Source organism: Saccopteryx bilineata, chromosome 3, assembly GCF_036850765.1.
Source record: "Saccopteryx bilineata isolate mSacBil1 chromosome 3, mSacBil1_pri_phased_curated, whole genome shotgun sequence".
Classification (NCBI taxonomy): Eukaryota; Metazoa; Chordata; class Mammalia; order Chiroptera; family Emballonuridae; genus Saccopteryx; species Saccopteryx bilineata.
This window is the reverse complement of record NC_089492.1, coordinates 260,119,699-260,138,310: the sequence shown is the minus strand read 5'-3', so window position 1 is coordinate 260,138,310 and position 18,612 is coordinate 260,119,699. Positions and strand designations below refer to the sequence as shown.

General features: G+C 50.4%; 2 protein-coding genes and 1 pseudogene across 2 annotated transcripts; 2 read left to right on the top strand and 1 right to left on the bottom strand.

Annotated features, from left to right (window-relative positions):
• Window positions 1-5,742: 5,742 nt before the first annotated feature.
• Window positions 5,743-5,845, top strand: LOC136332514 (U2 spliceosomal RNA; annotated as a pseudogene).
• Window positions 5,846-7,105: 1,260 nt separating this feature from the next.
• On the top strand, window positions 7,106-9,074 carry GUCA2B (guanylate cyclase activator 2B). Its single transcript, XM_066265057.1, has 3 exons — window positions 7,106-7,244; window positions 7,774-7,960; window positions 8,779-9,074. The coding sequence occupies exons 1-3, from the start codon at window positions 7,158-7,160 to the stop codon at window positions 8,838-8,840; spliced, it is 336 nt and encodes a 111-aa protein (XP_066121154.1). The 5' UTR covers window positions 7,106-7,157; the 3' UTR covers window positions 8,841-9,074.
• A 4,229-nt stretch (window positions 9,075-13,303) lies between these two features.
• On the bottom strand, window positions 13,304-16,643 carry LOC136329113 (guanylin-like). The gene is made up of 3 exons (XM_066265056.1): window positions 16,508-16,643; window positions 14,011-14,206; window positions 13,304-13,541 (listed from the first exon to the last, which is right to left on the bottom strand). The coding sequence occupies exons 1-3, from the start codon at window positions 16,580-16,582 to the stop codon at window positions 13,471-13,473; spliced, it is 342 nt and encodes a 113-aa protein (XP_066121153.1). The 5' UTR covers window positions 16,583-16,643; the 3' UTR covers window positions 13,304-13,470.
• Between the last annotated feature and the right edge of the window lie 1,969 nt (window positions 16,644-18,612).

Genomic DNA, 18,612 nt, shown 5'->3' with positions numbered 1-18,612 from the left:
GCCCCTCCTGGCAGCTCTGAGAGCATCAGTAGGTGACTGTCATGATTACAATGGTAGGACTCCCCCAGGCATAGACATGGGGACAGCAAGGTTTTCCATTGCCCCTCATATCAGACAGCACAAATGTCTACTTAGCCAGTAACTCTCAAGTACCGCCTCAGCAAGAGATGGGTTCATTAAGGAACAGGGCAGTTCAGCTCTCTCTGCCTGCAGTGTTCCCTGTCCTTCGCCAGGGGGCAGTCCTGGTTCACTTATCTGTCCTTAAACATACTGCCAATCACCAGCCCATAAACATAAAGAAGCTGGACAGAACCTAAACAAAGCTGACGTGTGTGTGTGTGTGTGTGTGTGTGTGTGTGTGTGAGAGAGAGAGAGAGAGAGAGAGAGAGAGAGAGAGAGAGAGAGAGAGAGAAAGTGTGTGTGTGTGTGTGTGTGTGAGAGAGAGAGAGAAAGTGTGTGTGTGTGTGTGTGTGTGTGTGTGTGTGTGTACACAATATGGGTAGACTGGGCAAATGATCCAAAGAGAAGACATAGATTGAATGAGATTCAGTTGCTAATATTGGGGCACAAATTGGGTTCTGAGTTTCCCATTGGTCATAGCAAAAATAGAACCATTCACTGGGTCACCCACTTCTCCAGGGAAAGACCAAAATTCCACTTAGGAGGCTGCGGGGAAGTCCACCGCACCTTGGTTTATACAACTCCCCATACAGGGTCTTCCAGAATGACTCTGCTCTTGTGTTGGGCCAAATATACTGATCCTTCTAAAATGTGTCATCTCCCCATTTTACCCTTAAATTCAGAGTGATAGTTCAGCTCTCTAGCTCTAGAGCCAGTCCTCCATTCTCACTGGGTCCACTTCCTCTCTTCCATTCCTCTCAATCCCGCTCCAATCAGATGTTCCAGCACTAGGTTCCTGAAACTGATCTGATCAAAGTCACCAGCAACTTCCACGTTTCCAAATTCAGGGGCAGTTCTCAGCCTCCATCTTAGCAGAGCTAACCCAGGTGAGCATGTTCTTACCCTTGAAATACTTTCTTCCTTTGGCTTCAAAGACACACATCTCTTTTTTGGTCTTCATCTACTGCTCTTTCTCCATCTGCTTTGCTGGTTCCTCCCGCTCTGTCTTGCCTTCAAATGTTGTAGTTCCCTGTTATGATTCAATCCTGAGATATCTCCTTATCTCCATTCAGTCACCCCCTTGAGCCAGATTTGGGACTTTTAAGTATCAGATATTCCCTAATGACCATAACCTGTCTATCTGTGGCTCACATCTCTACCCAGATGTCAAACAAGCATCGCAAACTTAACGTGTCCAAACTTTTGGTCCCCTCATCTGACTTATTTCCCATCTCACTAGAGGGCAGCACTCTTTGACTTGGAACAACCATAGAGTAGTCCTGAACTCCTCTCTCTATTTACCCTCTTCCATCCAAGGAAACAGAAACTGTTGTCGGCTCTGACTTCAATGTACCTCAACCCTTCCTCAGCACCTCAGTTCTGACCCCTGCTCCGTCCAGGCCATTGGCACTGCTTTGTGGGCACTGGATCTGTCTGTTTTGTTGGTTTGTATATCCCTCGTGCCTACAATGGGTCTTGGCACATAGTAGGTGATAAGTAAATATTTTGTTGATTATATTATTAAATACTCCAGAGTTTGCTCTGCACATAAGACACAAAAAGGATTCTGTATCTCTATAAATAAATAATTTCACAACTATGAAAATAGCACCATAAACACTTACCTGTGACAGGAAGATGCAGGATGAGACAAACGAGGCTTAGAGAAGTGGGAAACTATCTAAGGTCACCATCTGGTGGAGTAGATATATGAAGCATAGTCATTTATTCAATTTGTAAAGTATTTGTTGAGCACCAGTTATGTGCCAGATGTTGTTTGGGGGGAAACAAAATAAACAAATTCCTTACTCTAATAGATCTTACATTCTAGTACAGAGAGAAATGAAGCATATATGACAGGTGCTACGAGAAAGCAAGTTACAGGCAGGAGTGGAAACAAGGGGAAGCTCTTAAGGGAGGACAGTCAGGAAAGATGTCTGTGGGGAAGTGGCATTTAAACAGAGACCTGGATAAAGGGAGGAGGTGGGTCATATATATATATATATATATATATATATATATATATGTAAAGAACAAAGACCCCAAGACCCCAAGATAAATAATGTTCAGCACATCTGGGTGAGAGCAGTGAAGCTTGTGTGGCTTGAACCCAGGGAGTGTAGGGCAGAGATTTTGGAGTTGAGGTCATAGATATGGAAGAACATCACAAGGACCTTGGAGGCCTGTAGAAGCATTCAGATTTTACCCTGAGTAAAGTGAGAAGCCATTAGTAGGTTGGAGCAGAGGAGAGGTCTGACTTAGATTTTAATACAATCACCCTGGCCAGATAGCTCAGTTGGTCAGAGCATTGTCTGGAAGGGCAGAGGTTGCTGGTTCAATCCCCGGTCAGGGCAAATATAGAAACAGTTTGATGTTCCTGTCTCTCTCTCTCTCTCCCCTTCCTCTCTTGCTAAAATCAGTAAAATAAAAAGAAACAGTAATAATAAATATTTTTTTTAAAAATCACGGGCAGATATGTGGGAAAAGGCGTAAAGAGAGGCAAGAGTAAACACAAACACAGAGATCTGTTTGGAGATCTCTCTTGGCCAAGATATGATGCCCAGTTATTTGGTCAAATACTAGTCTAGGTCTTGCTGTAAAGATATTATTTTAGATATGATTGACATTTAAATCAGGAGATTTTAAGGGATTAATGTGGGCAGGCTTCATCCACTCAACCAAAGACCTTAAGAACAAAGACGAAGTCTCCTAAAGGACTTCTGCCTGGAGAACGCAACATAGAAGCCCCGCCTGGACTTCCGACTGCTGGCCTTTCCTGCAGTGTCAGGCCCAAGACTGCAACATCAACTCTTATCTAAGTTTCCAGCCTGCCAACCTTCCCTACAGACTTCCAGCTCCAACAACTGAATGAGACAATTCCTTAAAATAAATATAGATGGGCCCCAGCCAATTGGTTCAGTGGATAGAGCATTGACTAAGTATGAGGCTGTCCCAGGTTCAAGCCCTGGTCAGGGCACACATGAGAAATGACCATCTGCTTCTCTCCCCCTCTTCCTCCCCCTTCTCTCCCTTTTCCCTTCCCACAGCCAGTGGCTGGATTGGTCCTAGCATCAGCCTCAGGTGCTGAGGATAGTTTGGTTGATTCAAGCATCAACCCCAGGCAGAGGTTGCTGGGTAGATCCTGGTTGGGGAGTCTGTTTCTCTATCTCCCCTCCTCTCACTTTAAAAAAGATAGATAGATAGATAGATAGATAGATAGATAGATAGATAGATAGATAGAAAGAATAAGATATTTGTCCCTCTACCCTATTGGTTCTGTTCCTCAGAAGAATCCTGACTAATATGAGACGGTTGCAATAATCATTGTTCCGTGAGAACAATGATCAGTGATGATGGCTTGCAGCGGAGATGGTGAGAGGTAAGTAGAATCTAGAAATACTATGAAAGTAGACCTACTGGATTTGCCTATGAATTAAATTTGACAAGTGAAGTGACTACCATATTTTTGGCCTGAGCAAATAGATGAATGGTAGTACCCTCGACTGTTATGGGAGAAGCTGGGGAGCTAGATAAATGAGTCCAGAGCTGAGAGAAAAGGGCAGGCGAGGGAGTGAACAGGGCACGTACCAGTGGCATTAAAGTCCTTGAGATCAGATAAGATCACAAGTCTTAGTGACTGTAGCCAAAGGAAAGTGGTCTGAGGACTGAGCCCTGGAGCCTCTGGGGCATTCTTAGGTATCAAGGCCAAAAAGAGAAAGAAAAACCAACTAGGAAAACTAGTTGAGAAGAGGGGCCAACAAGTTGGCAGAATATCTGGAGAGCGTGCATCCCAGACACCACGTGGAGAAAGCGCTGTATTCCAGGAAAGATGGAGGGATCAGCTGTGACACACACTCCTGGGGAAATGGTCAGTTTGGAGTCAGGGAGAGACACAGGTTCTGGGGCACCGTGGTGTGCGCACGCAACAGGAAATCCAGTGTGGAGAAGGGAGCAGCCCAAACACGCACACACGGGCCAGCTGTCATTCATTCTGATTGCAGCTTTCACACAGAGACCAGAATCCCTGTCCCTTCCCGTGTTCCTAAAGAAGGAAGTGTCCTGAGAAATATCAATTCACAGGGGCTCGGTGGGTGCAGCAACAAGGGTTTGTGTCCGTGGTTTTGATGGATGGTGGGTCATTCATGAGCAATTAGGAGGATATGGGTTGAAATACGATTCTGAGTCATGTTAGGGAGATAAGAAAGTCGCAACTGTTCCCAGGGAAAGAGTGACACCTGATGGGCCCTGGCTGGAGGGGCTGGGAGTTGGAGAAGGGAAAGAGACCACGGCAACAGGGACCCCCAAATCCTACAACTTTATTCTTTGTCCCTTGGTGTGGGGCCAGTGAGGCTGAGCAAGGATCTTGGGAGTCAAGCGGCCTCATGACATAAAGTTGGAAACTGATTATTACCTTACAAATGAGAACCTGAGATCACAGAGGGGATGTCACTTGCCCAAGCTCATACAGGGGGTCAAAACCCAGATCTGGACCGATGGCACATCATGGTGTTCGGGTTGCACGAGACTAAGATCAGAGCTGTTCCAGCTGTAGGTTCAGAGATGAGGCGTGCGGGGAGATCTCCATGGAGAAGGAGGGGCAGGGAAACGGGCACTTACCGAACGACCCCCACAGGCCAGGCACGCACCGGTCACCAGTCACAGGCTCCGCTGGGACCAGATTTTTCAGTTTGTCATCACAACGGCCACTATGAGGTTGTTCATTGTTTCATTTACTGGTGAAGAAACAAGAGAAGCTACGTAACATATGCAAGATCACACAGCTGAGAAATCATTTAAACCCAGGTCTTCTTCTCTCCAAGACCTAAGTCCCTTTTTCTAAAACACCATAAGCTGAGCAGAGGCAGGAATTCCAGATATAAAACCTGCTCATCCCTCTTACTCTCACAGCGACTGTAAAAAAATTATATAAACAGAGCCACTTCAAAATGGGGCCAGAGCTGCCATCATGCCAGAGGAACGGCCTTACGTGTCTTATGCCTCAGATTTTCGGAATGTTAAAGCATGACAAAACAACCTATGAACTGGGCCTAATGCAACGCTGTGACCAAAAGAACTGTTTGCAAAGCTAGCACGAGAGTAGATATTATGACTACCAGGCTGATGGTTACCAGACTGAAAATTAAAAACATTGTTTAGAATTCATATAACTAGGTTATATTACCTGCACCCATAGAAATGCCTTCCTTCTATTGATGTAATCGTTCACCTTCCTTTTCTTGTAAATACCCCTGGCCTTTGTCTCCTGGTGGGAACATTACTTGGGCTTCTGCCTGAATCAGTGTTTCCCCAATAACTATTGTTCAATCTCAAATAAATGCTGTTGCACCTCACTTTGAAAGGCCTTTTATTTTTAGGTTAGAGTGACATTACCCATGGTGCTTGACTTTGTTGGGCCTTTGGTCACTCATTTGTGAAATGGACACACCCATGACCCCCATCTTGTAGATTTAAACAGGATCATGCCTGTAAATGAGCATTGCACTTAGCACACAGGCAGGTTCAAGAAACACGAGCTGTTGTGACTGATGCCTATTTTCAGTTCAGAGATGAGAAAGCGCGTAAGAATTCATTAATTTCTTCATACTCTAAAAACTAAAGGCTATCGCTTCTTGGCCTTTTGGCTAAGATCAAGTGTAGTATCTGTTCTTATCAGTTTAAAAACTAAAGGCTGAAGTCTGGATTCAAAGCAAGACAGGAAATACCTAAGTTCACTCCAGCGTTTTTCCATTTCGCCCAAGATATGAAAGAAAGGAGACAGCACTGCCGGCAGGGCAGGTGGGCTGCCCCAGTGAACACCTGGGAACAGCAGCCTGTGCGAGCAGAGTTGCCCTGAGGGCGCGTGCTGAGGCGTTAGGAGCAGGGGCCTTTCCTACCCAGCTGGGCTTTCTGGGTTCAATTCAGTGACATGCACGGGTGTCTACCGCATACCAGGCTCAGTGCCTAGCAGAACTGAGGCCTGGCACAGGTACTGTTTACAGCAGCCTGGGCAGACCGTGGTGATAATGCTTTATGGACTCTACCTCTTGTCCCTGACCCAACCTTCAACCATGCAGGCGTGGGTTTCCCATTGCCTAGAAAGTAACTGTGAGCTTAAGGACCCTGCCCTGGCCGTATGCCTTAGGAGAGAGGGCGAGCCCAGCGGGCCCCATCATTCCCACAGCAACCGCCGGTGGAAGGTTCTAGCATTCTGCCCGTCGGATGGAAGAGGAAACTAAGGCTCAGTCAGAGATGATGTGACAGGTCTAAGATCACTCGGCTGCAGCAGGCTTTGAACCGAGTCAAGCTGTCTCCAAGGATAGGCTCTTTCCTCCATGCTGGGTGAGGCTATTGGCTTCTGAAGGCCGGGTCAGGTGATGAGTCAGACATGGTCCTGAGGACATCCAGGCACCAGTAGGAGGTGCAGGCAGAGGCAGGCTGAGGGCCTGGGCCCAACTGATCAGAAGGATGGTCCTTCAGTAGAGCTGGAAAGAAGGGGGAAGAGATGTGGACCTAGGGGCACAAACAGCCGTGTATCTGCCCCCTTGCCCTGGGCCAACCTGTCTGTCTGCATCTTTTGCCCAGAGAATAACTAAGGGCAAAACAAACAAACAACAACAACAAAAAGAACCAAGGGCTGACCTAGGGCAAAGACACCTAAGTCTCTGCTTTGCCATTGACCCTGGGGCAAGTCACATGAACTCTAGAGACCCACTGTCCCTGTGTATAAAGTGGTCTCCTTATCAGTTCACTCCTTCGGGTGTCTGGAGGAGTGAAGGAAAGTGGAGTGGCTCAAGGCCCTCCCACAGAGCCCCACCTACAGCAGGTGCTTGACACACATGTGCCCTGGGCCTCCCTGCCTTCATTCCCTTCTTGGGAATGGACTCTAAGCTGTCACAAAGCCAGCCAGGTGTCAACCCCACCCCAGCTGGCCGGTTAATAAGTGACCAGGGTGCCACAGCATGGCTTATAAAAGCTGCTAAGCAGGGAAGCAGGTGCAGCTGGGTGGACGGCGGCAGCAGGGCACAAAAGGGAGCAGGATGGGTGGCGGGACTGTGGCAGGGCTTCTGTCCGGAATGGCTGTGGTTCTGGTGTTTCTGCAAAGCGCACAGTCAGTCAACATCAAGGTGAGTCCTTCCAGCCAGCACAGCCTTTGACTAAAAGTTCGCATGGTGGGAGGCTGAGATGGAGAGGGGATGCTGGGAATTCATGAGGTACAGGGGGCACAGGGCCTGGGATTCAGCCTAACATGCAGTTACAGCCCAGGGGCTGTGGGTGTGGGCAGCTGGCATGCCTGTGGCTTTGGTGACGGTGACAGTAGCAATAACAATAAACTGCTGTTGGGCTATTCTTAAAGGCTCATCCTGGTCAGAGGTCAGAGTGTGGAACAGGATGTGGTCTGCTGGTCTCCAGATCCCAGGCCCTGAACCACTGCGCTCCACAGCCTTGCTGCGACCTCATCTAGTAGTTACTAGGGACCTGTGGCGCGGGGGTGTGAAGCATCAGACACCACCTCACACCGCCCAAGCTGTCTTTCAGGTGTGGCCTGAACTTTTCCCAAGCACAGGCAAGGCTTGTGGGATCCGAGGAATACTGGTCTCCCAGCCTGGGTTTTGATACTCTTCCATCTTCACCCCTCCCCAACCCCCACCCCAGTACCAGGGCTTCCAGGTCCAGCTGGACTCCGTGAAGAAACTGAATGACTTGGAGAGGCAGGGTGTGGTCAGCCCCCGCCTGCAGACCCAGAGCCCCCTGCCCGTCCCATGCTACCACCCGGCCCTGCCACCAGACCTCCAGCCCATCTGTGCCTCCAGGGAAGCTGACAGCATCTTCAAGGCCTTGAGTGAGTGCCCCTCCCCCTGGGAAGCACCCTACCCTGTTCTCTTCCTCCCCACACCCCAGTTCAGGCTCAGGGTGTTCCCCCTCATGTCCTTCTATTAAGCACTCCGTGGCTGAGGACAGGGAAATTCAAGGAAATCAACCCCTCACTCCAGTTTTGGCATCAAAAGTTGGGTATGAGGAAGCCCCTCGGCTCCCGACAACCTGGACCAGTTGGTCATCTTGCATCAAAGACTTCATAGATGGGAGGGGAGGGGCCCTGGGCAAGGGCCCCCAAAGCAATGACTGCAGTGCAGTGCAGAGCACGGTAGTGCTGTGCGGACTGTAGTGAGTGGGGAGCACAGTGGGGCACAGAGGAGAGATGACTCACGTCTGGGGTGTCATAAAGAGTCTGAAAGGCTTCCAAGAGGAGGTGACATCTAGGCTGAAACATAGGGAGGCAGCAGAGCCGGCCAGAAGAATATAGGGACTCACTGGTGTTTGCTGAGCACCCAGCCAGTGACAGGCCCCGTGTCCGTCCCTCTGCCTGCATTCTCTTCTCACAACCACCCGTCAGGCTGATACTGTCCACTTAGGAGACAGAAAAACTCAGTCACGGAGTTAAGTGACTTGGCCAGGCACTGCTAGGAAGGACCTGGGACTTAAGCCCAAGATGCTCGCTCTGTTTCTAAAACGCTATGCTCCTCCTCTGTGAGAAAGAGGCCAGCCCCAGCCTCAGGCCCTCTCCCACGCAGGCCTTCCCTGCCACCTGGCCAGCAGCCCCCTGGACCACACGTGCTTCAGGTTCGGGATCAGCTGACTGGTTTTCTCCCCCCTGCCCAGAGACCATTGCTGACAGCCACTGTGAGATGTGTGAGAACGTTGCCTGCACCGGCTGCCTCTGAGACGGCCCCGGACACCCTGAGCCCGCCCCAGACACCTGGCCCGCTCAGACCACTGCCTCCGCAGCCCCCACCCCCATCCAAACTCTGGCAGTGCCCTGGCCACCTCGGTCATTGCCACCCTCCCAGGGCTGAGTCGGCTGGATCTGGCACGAAGCAGTTGGACACACAGTTGGAAGAGTTTGGCCCTGTAGGCATCTCTGCCACTAAATAAAGATTCTTCACCTGCACACAGAATCCATCCATTTGTTCATCCCCAGGAATTGTGGGTGGCACTTCCTGGAAAGCTGCATGGGCCGCTGAGGACCAAGCTGGGATTCGAGTCAGGGATTTCCCTGGTTTCCAGTCTCCAAGGAGGTGGCTCACTAAGCTCTATCTGGTACAGCAGGGAGTGAGGCTCAGGCAGGGGAGGAGGTACCCAAGGTCACAGAGCTGGGAAGCCACGGAGCACCCAGGCCCACTTAGCCCCAAGCTGAGCTCAAGGCCTGGCCTGGCCCAGCTGCAGAGCCAATACTTTGGCAGTCCTGATGGGGGTCGCGGGCGGGGGCTTCCTCTGGTCGCTGGGACAGGAGCGGGTGGAGGGAAGGATCATGCATTGCCCTCTCCCAGGCTCATGGTCAGGCGGACCCCTTGGGGTGCCTGAGAACAGGGGCCTGCCGCTCTCTCAGCCTCTGACCCTGAGGCTCTGTCCTCCTCAGGCTCCCCCAGACCATCTGGCCAGTTTCAGATAGCTCTTTCTTCCCTCTTCTCATCCCGATAGCCCTGGAGAATATTAATAACAATAATAATAACAATAATAATAATAATAATAATAGAACAGTGTTTCTTGAACATTTGCTGTACCCTAGGCCCTCTTCTAAACACTTTGCATGTATTAACTCACTAACCCTCACAACAGTCTCATGAGGCAGGTACTATTATTATTACCATCTCCACTTTATGAATAAGGAGACCCAGGTACAGAAATGATTGTCCAGAATGACAGGCTCAGCAAAGTTGCAAAGCAAGAATCTTCCCAGGAAGTCTGGACCAGAACCCATGCTCCAAAACACCACGTAACAGCCTCCCTGTGATGTCGGGCCACCAGGCCCCATGCCACCGCATTCTCGCCGCGGCCTTCAGTGCCTTAACTCAAGGCTGGGAGCCATGCTGGGAAATCCCTGGAGAAGGTCTTTCCATGGCACAGGCTCCTCCATTGTCCTCTGTCTGAGGAGCCAGAGCGGAGGAAAGCCGGTACAAAGGGGCCAGGCCTTCTGAATTCAGCACACCCAGGGTCAAGTCCAGGATGAATTCCCCCAGACCAGCTGCCTCTCAAGACTTCCCAAGTCAGTTTAGGAGTCCTGCAGTGTCCCAGTCCACCAGGCCACAAATCCTTGGGTTCTATCCTTTTTCTCTTTCTCCCCCAACTAGTCAGATTGACGGGGCCTTTGCAATGCCTCCGCGTTCATCTGGTCTCTCTCATCCCTTTACCGTCACTCAAGCTGGGCCCTGAGCACACTCCCCCAGACCAGGCTAGTGTCCTCCCTTCCCTGCTTTCACACCTGCCAGGCCAGGGGAATACCACAGTGTTGCTGTGCTGCTGCCCGTTGCCTTCCGTGGCTCCCCATACCTCCTCCCCAGTCCCAGCTGAGCTCATCTGCTATCTGGCCTCAACTCTTACAGGCCCTTCAGCTGCCTGGGTTCCCACCTGCCCAGGGAGGAGGCAGTGAAGGAAATTCACAGGCCATGCATCTTCCATGTGCACAAGGCTGACCTATCAACACAGAAATGATAATAATAATAATGATGATGATGGTAGCATCAACAAAGTGCTCCCTATGGGCCCAACCAGCAAAGCTCTAACACCTTTTCCTGTATCACTTCAATCAATTCACTCAACCACATTTTATTTAGGGGTAAAAATAAAACTTTTACAACACCTCATTCCTCAGAGTTCTATAAGTGGAATCTGTCCTTCTCTCTCTCCCCATTTCTGTCATCCTTATTTTACAGATAAAGAAACTGGGTAAACAGGCCAGGAGCCCACAGTGTCAGAAACAGTAACAGGCAGCCAGGCCTCCCACCAGAGAGTGTGGAGGCAGTAATTCCTTCTACTCCACCACACATCTAGCCAAACCCCTTGCAGCCTTGGAAGCAGGATCCACGACCATCCCCATTTCCGGCTGAGGAAACCAAGTGTCAGAGGCAGGTGTGCGGTTTGCAAAGGACGCTCAGGCTCACACTCACCCAGTGCCCCACGCTGCACCCTGTCCATGTTATTGAATAGAAATAGCTTGGCCACCCAGCACTAGCAGACCAAACACTGAGAACTGAAGAGGAGAAATATTGGCTATTTTATTATGGATGGCACCCCCAGGGAGATGAGACGCTAGTACTCACAACCCTGACCTCCCCAATGGTATATAAGTTACAGATAAACAGGGCAAAAGTCACTTGAATACAACGCGTTAAGGAGTTCAGGGCCCTGTAAACAGCTCTCCGGTCTACATACTGGCATCTCTCTGCATGGTTTTATAGAAAAGTAGCCAGGCCATTGGTCCAAATTAGGACTCAGGAGCTGAAATATAACTTAGGTAAAAATATTATCTTTAGACCTTGGCTGGTGGCTCAGTGGATAGAGCTTCTGCCCAGCAGAAATGGTTAATTTCGTTACACAATCAATTCCCATCCAGGGCACAAAGGAAAAGCAATCATCCGCTTCTCTCTCCATTCTCTCCCTCTTCTCCTCCCGTAGCCACTGGCTCAATTTGTTCCAGCATCAGCCCCTGGCACTGAGGATAACACAGTTGGTCTGAGCGCATCTACCTCAGACGCTGAAAACAGCTTGGTTGATTTGAGAATCAGTCCCAGAGAGGGGTAGCCGGGCGGATCCTGGTCAGGGTGCATGTGGGAGTCTGTCTCTCACTATCTCTCCTGCTCTCACTTTAACAAAAAAGAAAAAAAAGAGAGAGCTTTAGCTTAACAGAAATCTATAACTTGTGGCCCTGACTCAAGGTATGTCCATTGTTTCTGGTTACCACCAGGGGTTAGCGACTAGCAAGGAAAAGAACTAAGGCTTACAGGGCATGCTGTGAAGAAACTGAATGCCGTGCTGGGGCTGCATATTAACAGAAATCATACACGACATCAGACCCTCGGTTTCATCCCACTGAACTGGTCCGGTGCCTTGGACCTGCCTGCTTCTCTGTGTGTCTGCACCACCGCACATTCTGGCATGCCCTCTGCCTCCAGTCTCCACACAGGGTTTAAGATTCCATCCAACCCAATGCAAATCCCAAGGGCTGATGCAAATGCTGCTTCCCCTCCCCTTTCACAAAGCCTTCCCTGAAGTGTAGGACACCTCACCCATGAATGCTGCAGCCCAGAAAATCCTACTACAGTCAGTCTGTGGTGCTCTGCCCCCCACCAACTACCCAAGAAAAACCCAAAAAGTTGCCTTCGCTTTCCACCTTCCTTCGCTCTACCATTGCTGACAGGTCTCCCTCCATGCCTCAGCTCCTCACCCCTCTCTGAACCATTCTCAGCTTGACCTTGTTACTCATTACTATGCTTTACTTGTTTCTACTCTTTATTGAATTTGTATGTTTGCATATAGCTGAACTTTGCATATATTACAAACACATTTGCAGGCAGTATTTCCCTTATTCTGAGAGGTAGGTGCAATTACTTATTCTAGTTTCACTGAGACAATGAAGATACAGAGAGGGAAAGCATGTTTCCTAGCGTCACACAGCACATGGAAGTGTAGCTCTTGCTTTCCTGTGCTGTGTTACATCCACATACAATCTCCCATGTGGTGGATCTCATCCAATCTGGGGATCAGAGAGGTTCCCGAGGAACAGAAGCCCACATATGTTTGGTCGGCCAGGGCTGTGCTAGGGCTGTGGGTGGTCAAAGTGCCCAGGGAGCCCCAAGGACAAAGTGGGAGCATCAAGACTCAGGGATGGTGGGGAAAGGCCTGACTCCTAAGGGAGGTAATGGGAGCAGAGCTTTAGCGCATTAGTGGAAGTTGGTGAGGTCAGGAGTGGGGAAGGAGCCGTGCAGAGGGGAGAGGGGCAGAGGACAAGCTGAGAGCTGTAGCTCAGGGTGTGGGCCTGGGGGGAGGGCAGGAAGCCAGGCTACAGTGGTCATGGGGGCCAGACCCTGAGCTACCTTGACTATTCTAGAGCTCGAGCAATCTCATAGACTGCAAAGCTCCTATGTTCATAGGTGACTTAGAGACTTCAGTGACTCCAGGAGATGGGAATGAAAGCACAGGTTCCACCAACTCCATTGGTGGTTTGGAAAGTTAAGTCTCTCTGTGTCTGTGTGTGGCTTCTGGTAGCTTTGCAGAGAGTACAGGGTCCTTGCACTTAGCACACTGAGCCCTGACAATGCAAGCACAGGGTAGGTGTCCATGAAGCTGGGTGATGAGGACACTGAGGAATGAAGGAATGAATGAAAGCAACACCAGGAGGACTCTGAAATCTGGTTTATTAGGTGCAGGTTGGAGAAGCAGCTGGCAGCGTAGATGGGGTCAGGTGTTGGGTCTCCCCAGGTGCTCTCTCAAGCCCCCATTGGGGTAGGGTTGATTACACCGCCAGCATTGGGAGCAACTGCAGGGATGTTCCAGAGACAGCAAGCTCCTGCTGTCTTACAATTCAGTACAGTCAGGATTGGCACAGGGTATGGGCACTCCGATTTTCAGTTCCTTGGCGATGGTCTCTGGACAAGAGAGATGGGGTTCCATGAAAGCTGGCTTCTCTTCCCTAACACCAACAGCCTGTCTTGAGCCAGAGCTTGGACATCGGCAAGGAGAAACCCAGGCCCGTCCTCTATAACTAGATGAGCTTTCTGCCCCAAACCAAGACACAGGTACCACTCAAGCCAACCAAGCAGAGCAGTGAGTCCATCCTGAAAAGAGCTACCGCTAAGACTGGATGAAGCAGGACACAGTGCTACCTATGCATTAGTGAAAGCCAGGACCTTCTTAAAGTCAGCCTGGCCAATTACAACTGAGAATGAATTACAACAGAGAGCTTCATAAGTCCCACCAATCAGAACAGAGCCTCTAGTCATACTAATCAGAGCAGAGCCCCTCCTCTGAATCCCACCAAACAGAGCACTTCTCTCCTTCAACTGCCTCCAATCAGGGAAACCCCACGCCCCACCCATGAGACAGCAGGCTACTCACTCAGCCTCTGGAGGACCTCCTGGGCATCAAGCTCCTTGCAGAGAGGCCTGAGTTCTTCGGGAAAATCAGGATGGTCACAGAAGGAGCGAACCAAAGACCAATCAAACCGTCTCTGCCTCTCAAGGCTGGGCTCCTCGACCTCCCAAAAGCCCGGGAGATCCGTCACTAACTCTAGAGGAAAGGAGAACTCTTCATCCTGAGAGAGACACATACCAACAATGAGGACAGGCTGCAGCCTGCTCCCTGACCGTGTTTCTCAGGACAGGCCCTCACCAGCCCCAGTGGCTCAAGCAGTGTTTGTGGCACATGTGAACCAGATGCTCCACTGCAGGGCACTATGAAGTGGTTCAGCTCAGACTTATAACCAGACACTGGGCAGGAATCCTGGTTTTGCTCTCAATTTATGAGTGGAGAAAAGGGACATGACGTGGCAGAGAGACAATAGGTGCCCAACATGAGGGAGCCATTGAGGTGATGTTTAGGGGGAGTTACAGGCTGGGAGCAGGACCAGGTTCCACGTGGCCCTGCCTGACAGCCGTGAGGGCTGATCCTCAGCACGGGCTCCCACCTGCAGCCTGGTGGACGTTTGAGAAGCAATAAAGAGCCTCCCAGAGCCTGGCTGTGATAGGGAGTGGGGCCCTGCTGGCTGCCAGACTGGCCTGTCACTGCCTCCACACTGGGGGGCACAGCTTCCCGTCAGGACCTCCAGGATGACCATATGGGTCTGAGACCCAGGCCCGAGCTCTGGCTGAGTAAGGACTGAGAACAGAGATCTGGAGTTGAATCTGTGGCAGAAAGCAGGTAGGAAAATTCCTTGGCAGGTGGACTGGGGAAGCTGAGACAGCAGAACCCAATGACCCAGCGATGGACAGCCAGATACAGAAGGTCACTGGGCGGAGAGCCCCAGGTGCCTAGCTATTGGCACAACTGGCCCCCAACATCACCCCCAGGGTGGCCTTCCCTCCCCGGGCATGTTGCTGATCATGCTGTTTAGCCCCCTTGACATTTCATATCAGTGGTAATGGGGTTCGTATACTCCCCTGACCTTTCCTTCTTAGAGATTGCATCTAGGTCTCACTTGTACTTCAGCTCCAGGCCCAGAAAAGCAGCCAATCCAGGCAGGTGATGCCAGGACCACCTGTAATGACTGATGACCCTATCTTGGCACTGACCAATCATTGGAGACCACGACCCTGAAAGGGCACAGCTGGGAAAGCTAATGAATATTCTATTGAGATCATTCTATAACCAGCTCTAAGCTCACAACCTTTAAATACCCTCAAAACAAGGACCCTGTGGGGGAGGGGGTCTCTCCCTCGCAGGAGCAAGCCCACACTTTCCCTTTGTCTTCTCACTCTCTTGACTCCACAGACCTGCATCTCCTAAACTCAGAGGGTCCCCAGGAGACTTGCTACCAGGGGAGCAGTGTGCAGTGGGTCTTGTCTCAGGGTAACCCCGTAAACGTGTCTCCAAGGCTCCCTTTCCTCTGACTCCCCAGTGTTCTGACTGCATGTGACTATAATGCCAGCGGCCGAGGTCAAGCAGGTCAGGTCCACACTGAACTTGGGCAGACGGTAGAGAAACTGCGCAGCCAGAAAGCATTGGGCCATTACTGTTAAGTAGATTCTCACAACAGTGGGCAAGCAAACAGGCAGGGAAAACCTCTTCTCAGGCAAAGCAAACAGCAAAAATGGCCCAACACAGTGGTGAGAAGGCAAACCACAATCCGCCATCCACGATGCCCCTGAGCACAAGCACCCATAGTCTTACATGGGACGTGAACACAAGGTGCAGCCACGCCCTCATGCACCAATCAGGCAAAGGGCTTCCAGCTTCTTAACCAGCAAGCAAACCTAACACAGCAGCCCATGCTCACTTTGGCTCATTTCTTTCCCATAGCTTCTAGAGAGCCAGAGCAGCCACCCCATCCCCAGGTTCTCTCCGTTGTTTCTTCTATCCAGGCCCTTCCTTATTTCATTGTCATCAGCTTTAATAAGCATACTCAAGGAATCACCAGGACTCGTGTTGTGAAATCTTTCCTACACAACATCAAGAACGCACACAATACCGGCTGACCCAAGATAAACCTGCTTCGATCCTAGTCCCCTTTCCGCTAATACATTCAGCATTTTTTCTTCCCAACCTTGTGCCCAGAGCCAGTTCCAGAACATCTCTGAGGCTCAGTATTCCTCCTCTGAGAACAGGCGATAATAATCCCTTCCTCTGAAGGCGATCAGTGGGCCCAGAGCTTTGCCATGTCTACCCTCTGTAAATTTTCTATTCCCCCCTGCTTTCCCCGAATAGCTGTCCTTCTTTCTACCTAGTTTGAGACAAAAGATGTATGAGGCCAACCTGAGAGGGATCCTTGAGGAAGAGTTACAATGTACACACACACATAAACCAACTCCAGCCCCAAAGAGGAGGTGTTCTATCAGGACACAGGATCTGTGCACTGGGAGCAGAGAGCCAGCAGGACCACCGTAGGGTCAGAACTTACGGGCACGGTGACTTCCTGTGCCAGGGCTGCCCAGGTCCCCAGGAGGCAGATTGCAGCGAGCAGGAAGGTGTTCATGGCAGCGGTGCCCGTGACAGGAGTAGCTGGCTCTGGATGCCACAGGGAAAACGTGGGACTTTTAAAGAACGCAGGGTTACTGAGTAACCCAGGACCTTCATTGGTTCACCTGTCAATTAAGGCCAAATCAGTTAAGTCTCAAGATAGTCCTGGCAGATAAGAGAACAGTTCCCTCCCTGGGCACTCATGTTACCAACAGCCCCTAGGTACTATAATTACTCACCAACTATACACACTCACTGACAACTTTTCTGGGCCCATCCTCTTGCTGGAGCAGGGCTGAAGCCCTGGAGGAGGGGTCCCAGGAGAGGCAGTGAAGGGTGACTGGAGGAGTGGGTCGGGGGTCAGGGTGGACTTTGGAGGGGGCACCTCCCCCAGCCCAGGGGTAGAGCAGTTCAAGAAGGTTTCCCAACGGAGGTCATGCCAGCACCCATGTCTAGAGAATGGGTGGACATTTTCATAGAGAACGGGTGGGGGCAAAGGTCATTTCTTACAGAAGATGCTACATTTATGAGCCTGGAGGTGAGAAAGGCCAGGAATATCAGGGAGATGAGAGTAACTCAGCAGTGGAGGGGGCTTGAGAGGGCCTCAGATGATGGAGATGAGGAGCAGTACAAGCAGGCACTGGGGTGATGCTGTGACTGTGGGGGAAGGTCTCAGCTCTGCCACACCACAGGCCTCGGTTCAAGTCTTATCTCCTGCCCAGTTTCAATGTGTGTGAACTGAGCAAATAGTTTCCCCTCTCTGAGCCTCAGTGTTCCTTGTGTCCTCTGTGGGGATTGATAAGAATACCTGCTCTTGGGCTTCTTTGGAGGATTACACGAGACCATAGCAATGCTTGGCTCAGTGCCAGGAACACAAGAAAACTAATATGGTTATTATTATTGTTATCAATAGCAGCATCCACTTCTGATCCCCACTGGACTCTCCAGTGACCTGCCCGTCTCAGCCACTGCATGTCCGCATCTTGTGCTGATCCCTCTGTCCCGCCTGTGCTCAGCCTCAGACTGTCCTTAAACAAGCTCTTTCCTTCTTCCTCCCAATTCCCATTCCTGCCGCTCCCCCAACCTCCTCCTCTTCCTCAGTCCTGCTGTTTCTTTCTGCTGGTCATTCCTGACGTGTGTCCCCTCTCTGCTCGGCCTAACCCGCCCCACTCTGGCCTTTCCTGCCAGGCTCACCTCCCCAGCCCGTCCTGAACCGTGCTCCCCACCTTTGAACAGGCTGTTCCACCTCTCTGAAAGATACTTTCTTTCTTGTCTCTAGGGCAGCGGTTCTCAACCTGTGGGTCACGATCCCGGCGGGAGTCGAACAACCAAAAAACAGGGGTGGCCTAAAGCCATCGGAAATACATATTTTATTTAAAAATGTATTGTATAATAAATATATATTTTCCATTGGCTTTAGACGATCCCTGTGTTTTGGTCGTTCGACCCCCACAGGGGGCGCAACCCACAGGTTGAGAACCGCTGCTCTAGGGGAACTCTGACGCACAGTGTAAGGCCCAAGTCAGATAACCGCACTGCATTTCTAGCTAAATAACCTCTCTAGTCCCCATGGAACCAAGTACCTTCCCCAGCCAGTCCCTGCAGCTATCTGGGCTCCCACCTGCCTGGCTGGAGGCAGTTAAGGCAATTTACTGACCAATCATCCTCTATATGCACAGGGCTGAGCCACCCAAACAGAAATACTACTAATGATAATAATAATAATAATAATAATAATGGAAGTTTGGACAAAGTGCTCACTAAGAGCCCCACAGGCAGGGTTCTAACACCTTTTCCTGTATTACTTCATTTAATTTTCACTCAACCATGTTTTATTTACGGGCAAAAAGAAAAGCTTTACAACAACTCATTTCCTAAAGTTCTAAAAGTGGAATCTCATCCCGGCTCAAGAGCTCAGTTGGGTCCCAAATTGTAAAGACTGCCAGTTCAATCCCAGGTCAGAGCACATACAGGAACAAGTCAATGTTCCAGTCCTCTCTCTCTCTCTCTCTCTCATTCCCCTCTTTCTTATCTTGCCAAATCAAT